The sequence below is a fragment of the Centrocercus urophasianus genome, unplaced genomic scaffold (assembly GCF_019232065.1).
Source record: "Centrocercus urophasianus isolate 14NV4802_14NV808 unplaced genomic scaffold, USGS_Curo_1.0 seq_42, whole genome shotgun sequence".
NCBI classification, from domain to species: domain Eukaryota; kingdom Metazoa; phylum Chordata; class Aves; order Galliformes; family Phasianidae; genus Centrocercus; species Centrocercus urophasianus.
The window spans coordinates 2,087,063-2,095,872 of NW_024885000.1; the positions used below are offsets into that span (position 1 = coordinate 2,087,063).

Consider the following 8,810-nt stretch of genomic DNA (forward strand, 5'->3'; position numbering starts at 1 on the left):
GTCACAGCCATGACTGGGAGCTCCCAAAGGCTCCTCGGACCAATGAGCTATCTGACAAAACGCGGGTGATGGTATATTTTTGATAAATTAATAAGGCATTCCAATAGTATTTCTTTAGGAGTTTTATGTTATGAGAAGCTCTCAACCTTATTATTTTCTATTTTCGTACTATAAGTGGGCTTTGCTTACAAACATCAGAGGACAGATACAAAATGTACCGTATACAACTGCAGGTAGCTTCATTTGAGAACAACTTTCTAGAAGAACCAAGTTTCCTGTTGTCTTCTTTTGGAATTGTAGTGCATATGTTGAAACTTGTATATCATTTACAGTATTGAGTCTTGTGCCACTGCTGTACCTGATGTATCCAATCTGGATTAAACAGAGTATGTGCCACAAATACCAAGACGATGCCGTAGATTTCTTCTAAAGAATGTTGGGAGGTTCTTTGGAGAGTGCTGGGTGATGACCTCAGCAACGTGAGCTGCAATGAAACACTAATAGCTCTTATTTCAGCAAGAGTTGACAAGAGCAGCGAGATAAGAGATGCTGTAGGACAGCATTAAAGCACAAACCTAAGGGAAACCCTTACCAGCTGCCTCCTTTTGATTGCTAAGGCATGCAGCAATCTTTATGTCGGAAACGAAAACAAAACACTCAGATCATGCAGATGTAATGCAGGAGAGCCCTCTTGCTGTGGTAGTTTGTTGTGGTACAGTCGAGTATGGCAGAAGAAGGAAAAGAACAAAAATAGTCCTGAGCTAACAGTTAAAAGCACACATTATGCCTTTCCTTTCAAAGGCACTCGGGTCTTGGGAGCTCCTGTTAGGCCAAGGCTAACAAGCTGTATTTCAGATGGGTCAGTTTGTTTCAGCTGGAAAAAAAAAAGCAGCATTGCTCTCATCTTGAGTATCTTAGGAAGAATCGCTTAGAGGCATTTTTAAAAAATAATATTTAAAATGATTACTATGTAAACTAGCACCCAAGCAGCTGCTGCATTTACATTCTTCCTTCTGTAGTAAAGCAAGACACCACAAGGGGGAATCATTTCCCCAACTGAAAAAAGAAACAACAGGTGAATCTTTCTTAATTGACCCTCTGACTTCTACGGCACTCATGAGCTAAAGCACTCCTGAGGATCTTCTGACAGTCCATAAGACACAGCTTGGAGTGTAGATATCCACAACTACACAAAAGGGTTCAAAGTGCTGCCAGGGACACCACAGGATTTGCAGCAACATTAAGAACTCTGACAAGCAACAAAATTTATTCACAGAGGTGTATTGCATTTCCCAAAATTGATTTGGAAGTAGCCAGAAGTGAGCAACCAAGTATCCTTGAAGACATTCATTTCACCAGATACAAGAAAAAGTCCTCCTTGGAAGTGCAAGTCATAGCAGGTAGGAAATAGAGCTTTCACTGAAGGAATTCCAATCAATGCTACTCTGACCACGAAAAGAAAAAAGCAACAAATCACACACCTGCTCTGATGAACATAGCAAAAATCAATAGAACTAGCTAGAGATCTGGCTCTGTGATCTCACACGTACTAAAAACGAAGTTCCAAAATGAGTGTGAAGTCAGACCTGTCAGTAGCCTAAGCCAGCCACTACTTTCATCTTGTCCTGCTTCCAGACAGCTACATTAAAAAAAACGGCAACCAAAACAGGAAATACAAATTAGATTTAGAACTAATGAGTAATTTCCTTTCTAATTAAAGCTTTTCTGCAAGCATGGCAAGTCTGATACTGCTGCACCCTGAGGAAAAGCCAGTTCTAGGAGCTGCACACCTCATACATAATTAAACCATCCCAGACTGCACAGCTTGCCATTTAACTAGCTCTAGAAATGTTATTTAAGCAGTGCCAATTAACTGCACTTAAATTAGCAATACAGGTATTGAGATGCAAGTTTTGGTCTGCCAATATCAACTGGTACATTACCAGTGCCCTCTGGTTAAGAATTACAGAGAAGAGGATGATCTCTGATAATAAGCAGCTTCGGTAGCTTCACTGTGAATTCATCTTCAGCCAAAAGTCACAGGGAAGAAAATCAAGTAGAGAAAGCTGGGCTTGTTTCACATTTTCTCCTTACTGAGGTTTCCTACATGGAAGCAACTGACTTGCCTTTTGTTTCCTTACTATTTTAAAGACTGCAACTGAACATTTAGTTGTCTGCCATTTCATTTTATTAACAACTTGTAACACCACTGCTGGAATGCATATAAAACATTTACCTAGACACATCCTGCTCATAAAAAAGACAGCAGTTTACTTCACTCAAACAATGTCAGTACATTAATCACCACTTTCCAGCAGTTCCTGAAAGTAGACCGAGTTGACATAAGCATTCATCCACATCAAGTGTCTGTAACTTTTCCTGTAGTGAAAGTGAGAAACTGCAGCATAGTAGTTCTGCCATGCTTGATAGTAAGATTTCCAGTAGTCTTCGTAACTCCACGCCTCGTGAGGAAAGCCAGGAACACCATCATCCCACGAGCCACAGGAGGACCCATCTCCAGTCTTTCTTGGGGCAGGCTTAGGGTACTGATGGGAATGCTTTTTCTTTTCTTTGGCATTTTGTTTCAGAGCTTTCTTTTTCATCTGATTTTGCTTTGGGACTTGCGATTGCTCCTTCAGCTTCCCTGGTGCGGGACAAAAGCCTGTAAGACCCTGACGGGTGGTGGGGACAGCATTTTTTGCCTGCCTGTCTGAAAATGCTTCGAAGCATGAGTTACTTCCACTGCTGTGAGAGGAAGCCCTTGAACTGCATGAAGCATCACTGTCATCAGACAGAACATCGTTTGCTACCGTGTCCCTTTTATGTTCCACCTCTTTCCACTCTATACCGCCATTTCTGGGGAGTTCACATTGATCTCCTGGGCCTGAATAGCTTCTTAAAATTTCAACATCTCTCTCCAACCCTTCTTTAATGAAGTATTCATAGTCTTCAACAAGCTCTGAAAAGCTCCAAGGATTGTTCTGTTGGTTTTTGAAAGATGATAAGCATGGGATTTTGGGCAGATTTCTTTTCAAGGCTTCCTCATCCGGAACCTCTGTGCTATTCGGCTCAGCCGTTCTGGAGACAGTTTCTACTTGATTCTTTTGCTTTCTATTGCAGCTGGAGGTTTTGGAGTTTCTGCTGCTTTTTTCCACCTTGGCAGAATTTGTGTACTTTCTCACCTGCTTTTGTTCCAAAGCATTTTTTGGCTTCTCTACAGAAGAATTACCAACCTGAAGATTAGAATGAGGCTGAGGTACCTCCGCAGAATTATTTTGGACAGGCTGAAGTACTGGTTCTTCTGGTTTAAGACACACAGTGTCAGAATTTACTGAAGCACCTGTGTATACAACAGGTTTGACTTCAACCTCCCCATCTTCAAACTGATCCATCATTCCAGGAGGAATAGGCTCTGCACAAAAGGGAAACAAGTAGCACTCAATTAAGTGCATCTTTCCTTCCAGAATTCAAATGAGTACTGAAGCAACACGCAGATAAGATGTTAAGATATGCCAAATTAGAAGTGCAAACCAATGCCTTCACTTCTTGAAAAAGCTCAAACATACAGAATGCTTTCTTCACGGGAGGCATCAGGAAGCTAATTAATACAGTACGTACTGCATTAGTGAACTATTCTTCATTTCCATTTTTATTAATCAGGTAAAAAGTTTAAAAATTTTAAGAAGGAGAAGTGCTACAATTCCAGCAGAATAGCTTCTAGCAGAGCAGAGCAGTGAATCTTTGGCTGTTTCTATTATTGTTTCCTTCTATTCTATCTCACAGCCTTGTAAGCCTTGCTGAAAGGCTTAATACCAACTTTCTCAAGTTCCAGGTGTTCTGTAGTTGCATAACAAACAGTTGGATTTCAAGTTCCTGCCTTCATCTACAGACGTGCACTACAAACATTTCCTATTCCTTCGCTTATACAGCAGTTACACAAGCAGTCACAAGCACAGAGGATAAGAATTCTGACTGTACCGAAGTTATTTCAATTTCAGCAAATATTCACATCAAACAGCTGCCACCTGAAGTCTTGAATGAACAGCAGAAAGAAATCAACAGGGGAAAAAAAATACACAGCTGCATTCACAGGACAGAACGTACCAGGTAAAGGAAGAAGCCGTAGGTTACATTTCTGAGCAATTTTCATCATCATGTTTTCCTCTTCTCCACGGCAGCAGTACGTCACAGATAAACCTAAAGTTCCTGTGGTAGAAAACGAAGTATAATCACCTAACTAGACCCAGAAGAGCTGGTGCAACCTCGAGAAATCCACATGATTGTTTTTACCAAAGCGCCCGGCTCTGCCGATCCGATGCATGTAGGTTTCCCAATCTACTGGGACATCCAGATTGATGACCAGGTTCACTTTTTCAGCATCGATTCCACGAGATGTCTTGAGAAAACAAAGACAAAAGGGGATTCATAACTGCAGGGGCTTGAAAAGATGTTTATGTATGGCGACACATTCTCGAACAACCGCTCACGTAGCAACTCAGATGGTTGCAACACACTACAGAGCATCTACAATTTTCCAGTGAGCTTACATGGAGAACAGACATCCTGCATTGGAATGTACAAATTATGGATCACCTCTTTTTGTACTGCAGTACAAACAAGCGCATTTCTTGCAAGCATCAAAACACCTGCCAGCAAGCTGTAACTTTTTTCATGGTAGAACCACCAGCAACCAACTGAAATACACCAACAGCCAAAAAAAACCCAAGTACTTCAAACATAACCACTGCTCTGTTTGAAGCTGTACTGTGAGTACACTGCATTAAGGAAAGCCTGATTTTTTCCCCACAGCTCCCACCCGAAGTAAACACACCTCTACTCCTCTGAAATCTCTGCAAACTTCTGCCATTCTACAGCAAAATTACAACTGGTTTTTGAAACAGAAAGATAGCAGATGACAACTAGGTTTCAAACTTGAGCAGCGCTCAAATCAAATGCTTCAATAGCACGTTTATGTTCTAGTCAAATTAATACTCTGAAACGGGTGTATTTGCAACAGTCAGGTACAGTGAGATAGTAACTCACCAAGTCTGTGGAAATCAGAACTCGACAATGGAATTGCTTTAGTTTAGCCATAGCATCGAGCCGCTGGCTTTGATTCATGCTGCCTAGGGAAAAAAAACAGAAACAACTTCAATGTTCAACAGTTTTATGCCTCTAAAACTCCTGGAATACTCTACTTTATAAAGTACAGACATGAAAGGCAAGCTTGAGAGAAACTTCCTCAAACATCAATGCTAAATGAGTAAATGTAATAAGCAGGACAAGTTTGAAAATACATTAAAATTACCCATTTTGCTCATTTTAAAAAAGAAACCATTACAGATACTTAAACCATCTGAATAACACAGACTTCAGACCAATTTTTACATCACCACCCCATAAGGCATGAAAAGCTGTTGAACTAAAAATTGAAAGGAAGATTTCTAATGAACACTAAAAGCTAGCTGCTAGCTTTTTACAGAGAAAACAGAAATAGATTTAAGTTCAATATCTGCATTCCCAAAAAATACAGCTTCGAGCTGCAAATACAGCTTCACCCTTAACACACAGGGCAACACTTGCCCAAGTATTCATTATGTGATTTTCAAACAAACTAGAAGGCTGCAAGCTTCATCAATGCAGAAATTTAACACGGAATCCTTAGAGACTCTAATGCTATTCTTACTATTTCAGCAGAGGCCATGCAAATCAAGCTTTTAAGATCAAGAGGTATTTTCTTATGTTAGGTCATTTTTACACACAGTTTCAACCAACAGAGCTCTGGGCAGGCTTACCTGAAATACACTCAGCAGGAAAGCCTCTGGATGTTAGTATTTCAGCTAGATGTTGAGCCCTAATAGAATATACACAATAAAAACAGTAATTAAGAGTGCACATATGACAGCCCACATGCATTTAATACAACACTGTTCTTTATAGGCAAAGATTTCACTACCATTTTATGGCCATATTTATAAATGGACATGAGTAACAGATAATAGGACTCACTATCATCTAATGTACAAGGTACTTCTGTGCTGAAGTTCTACTGTGAATATTTCAGGCTATTTCAACATTCCAGCTCTGTATTTCAGAAATTTGCATATTGCTTTGAGACCTTTATAAGAAGTGTTAAAAAAAAAGACATACAGAAATTTATCCTTGAATGGATTTATTACCTGCTATGCAAATTTGAGAAGACTAACGCTTGATTAAATGGAATCTTGCTGAACAACTCTTGCAGGTGCTGGGTTTTTTCCTCAAATGTTTTATGTGGAAGTGGATGGGAATTCACAATTTTGTAATACTGCTTCAACCCTGAGCATGAAACCAAGACATCAAATTAAGGATTTCCATAAGAAGAAAAAAAAAGGCTAGGCTGCTGTTTCAGCTGCTGTGACATGCTGACAAAGACTTTTAAATGCAAACACATCCACCAAATAAAATGTTACACAGCAGGTTTTTTCTTAAATGAAAGAAACACAAAGAATCTGAAAATTGTGAAGGCATGCTTTGGTCTCAGTACACCGTTCACAATCTATTGACAACACAATCAATGAACAACTCACCAATGAGACTTGGGTCAGTGGGATTCAGCCTCACAAACGTTGGCTCTCTCATGTACATTGTCAATGCATTAGCTAATGACTCAGGGTAAGTAGCTGAAACAGCAAGCATCTGTTTATTGGCTGGCAGCGAAGAGTAAATCCAACTGTGAGAGACAAAAATGGGAATGACTAACAAAAATTGATCTAATCTGCAAATCAATACAATGGGTAAGCACTTTTCTTACTTGATTTGCTCCTGAAAGCTGCCTTCTTCCAGAAGCTTGTCTGCTTCATCAAGAATGAAGAGCCGAATACTGGCCGTGTTCAAGTAGTCCAACTCTATGAGCTGTTTTATTCGACCTAGACATAAAGAAAAAAGCAAAGTGAGCTTCTCAAATATTAACTCCAAGTTTAAGCTAAAGAGAATCTAACTTGCTATTAACTAAGGACTGGTTCTCAACAGTCACCTTTTAAAATTAATTTTAGCATCCTTTTAAAAAAAAAATCCATGTTTAGAATAATCTCTCACTGAAAACACCATCTTAGTCTGAACGTATTTGGCACTCCCCCTTTTTTAGCAATAAAAGAGAGTTCCAAAGAAATCCAGATTTCAGAAGTACCAACTATTGTACCATCAGGTATCAGACAGCATCCAGTGAAGCAAAGTGCAACATGCCCATACCTGGAGAGCCAACTGCTATGTGGCATTTCTTCAGTCTGACTTTGTCCTGGCTCAAAGGAGTCCCTCCAATGAAGACATGGCATTCCAAACCTTCCATCTTTATCCCAATTGTTGTGATAACAGCATGAATCTGCACAGCGATCTCTCGTGTGGGAGCCAAGATAAGAACCTGTGAGTAACAAACAGCTGTATTTGAAAGCCACATAACAGTTTGCAAGATTGAAGCACATCAAGTTGTGATGATTTAGAATCATAGGATGGTTTGGGTTGGAAGGGACCTTTAAGATCATCTTATCAACCCCCTGCAGGGACATTTCCACTAGCCCAGGTTGCTTACAGCCCCATCCAGCCTGGCCTTCCAGGGAGGGAACATCCACAGTCTCACTAAGCAACCTGTCCCAGCATTCTCACCACCCTCACAGCAAAACGTTTCTTCCTAATATCTGATCTAAATCTTCTCTATTCCAGTTTAAAGCCATTTCCCGTCTGCCCTTATAAAAATTCCCTCCCCAGCTTTCCTGCATGAAGCCTCCAAGCTCTGGAAGGCTGCTACATGGTCCTTTTGGAGCCATTTCTTCTCCAGGCTGAAAATCCCCCACTCTCACAGCCTGTCCTCATCAGGGAGGTGCTTAAATTTCAAACACTGCTGGTTATATGCAAATAAGCGACCAGACACTTATCCCAGTTCAAGAAAGACAGAGAGCTGCTGGAGAGGGTCCAGAGAAGCCACAAAGATTATCAGGAGATGGGAGCACTTCCTACACAGACAGGCTGAGGGAGCTAAGCTCATTCAGCCTGGAGAAAAGAAGGTTGCAGCCCTCAGTACCTAAAGGGAGCCTACAAACAAGAGGGGAATCAACTCTTGGAAAGGGGAGATAACAGCAGGACAAGGGGAAATGGTTTGAAGTTAAGGGACGGCAGATTGAGGTTGGATGTCAGGGGGAAGTTCTTTACTATGAGAGCGGTGAGGTGCTGGAACAGCTGCCCAGAGAGGCTGTGGATGCCCCGTGCATCCCTGGAGGTGTTCAAGGCCAGGTTGGATGGGGCCGTGGGCAGCCTGATCTGGTATTAAATGGGGAGGTTGGTGGCCCTGCATGTGGCAGGGGGTTGGAGCTTGTGATCCTCGAGGTCCCTTCCAAACCGGGCCATTCTGTGATTCTGTCACCGGGGCTCACCTGAGTGACCGTGCTGTCAAGCAACAGTGCGTCCAAGGCGATGGTGGAGAAAACGCACGTTTTACCGGTTCCGGACTTTGCCTGCACGATGAGATCTGGAAGGAGCCCACACACGTTAGGGAGCACCGCTCCTCCCGCCCCGCTCCCGGCCCCGCGCGGCCCCCCACTCACCCAGCCCGCAGCGCCCCAGCGGGATGGCCTTCAGCTGGACGGGCGACGGCCTGTGGAACCCAGCCGCCTCCAGTCCCGCCAGCACAGGCGGCGACAGCAGCAGCGAGCAGAAATCAGGCGGGCCGCCGGGCAGCAGCACGTCGCGGGTGCGGAACCGGCCCTCAGCGGGCGCCGCCATCTTACGAGCGGGAAGCGATGTCGCGCCGCATCTCGCGAGAAGTACCTTCGGCCCGC

The 8,810-nt window shown here is 42.4% G+C and overlaps 1 protein-coding gene across 1 annotated transcript; it reads right to left on the reverse strand.

The window, feature by feature from the left end:
• Window positions 1-2,170: 2,170 nt before the first annotated feature.
• DDX20 (DEAD-box helicase 20) lies at window positions 2,171-8,757 on the reverse strand. The gene is made up of 11 exons (XM_042833760.1): window positions 8,577-8,757; window positions 8,406-8,500; window positions 7,231-7,399; window positions 6,794-6,908; window positions 6,570-6,712; window positions 6,180-6,318; window positions 5,796-5,854; window positions 5,044-5,126; window positions 4,291-4,396; window positions 4,105-4,206; window positions 2,171-3,412 (listed from the first exon to the last, which is right to left on the reverse strand). The coding sequence occupies exons 1-11, from the start codon at window positions 8,752-8,754 to the stop codon at window positions 2,298-2,300; spliced, it is 2,304 nt and encodes a 767-aa protein (XP_042689694.1). The 5' UTR covers window positions 8,755-8,757; the 3' UTR covers window positions 2,171-2,297.
• Window positions 8,758-8,810: the final 53 nt, after the last annotated feature.

Bases quoted from the DNA above. Each gene is read 5' to 3' on its own strand.
- DDX20 (XM_042833760.1), bottom strand. From the start codon at position 8,754: ATGGCGGCGCCCGCTGAGGGCCGGTTCCGCACCCGCGACGTGCTGCTG. The intron at 8,501-8,576 runs GTGAGTGGGGGG...GGCTCCTTCCAG, and splicing joins GCTGGGGCGCTGCGGGCTGG to ATCTCATCGTGCAGGCAAAG. The intron at 5,127-5,795 runs GTAAGCCTGCCC...TTTTTTCCCTAG, and splicing joins TCCTGCTGAGTGTATTTCAG to GCAGCATGAATCAAAGCCAG.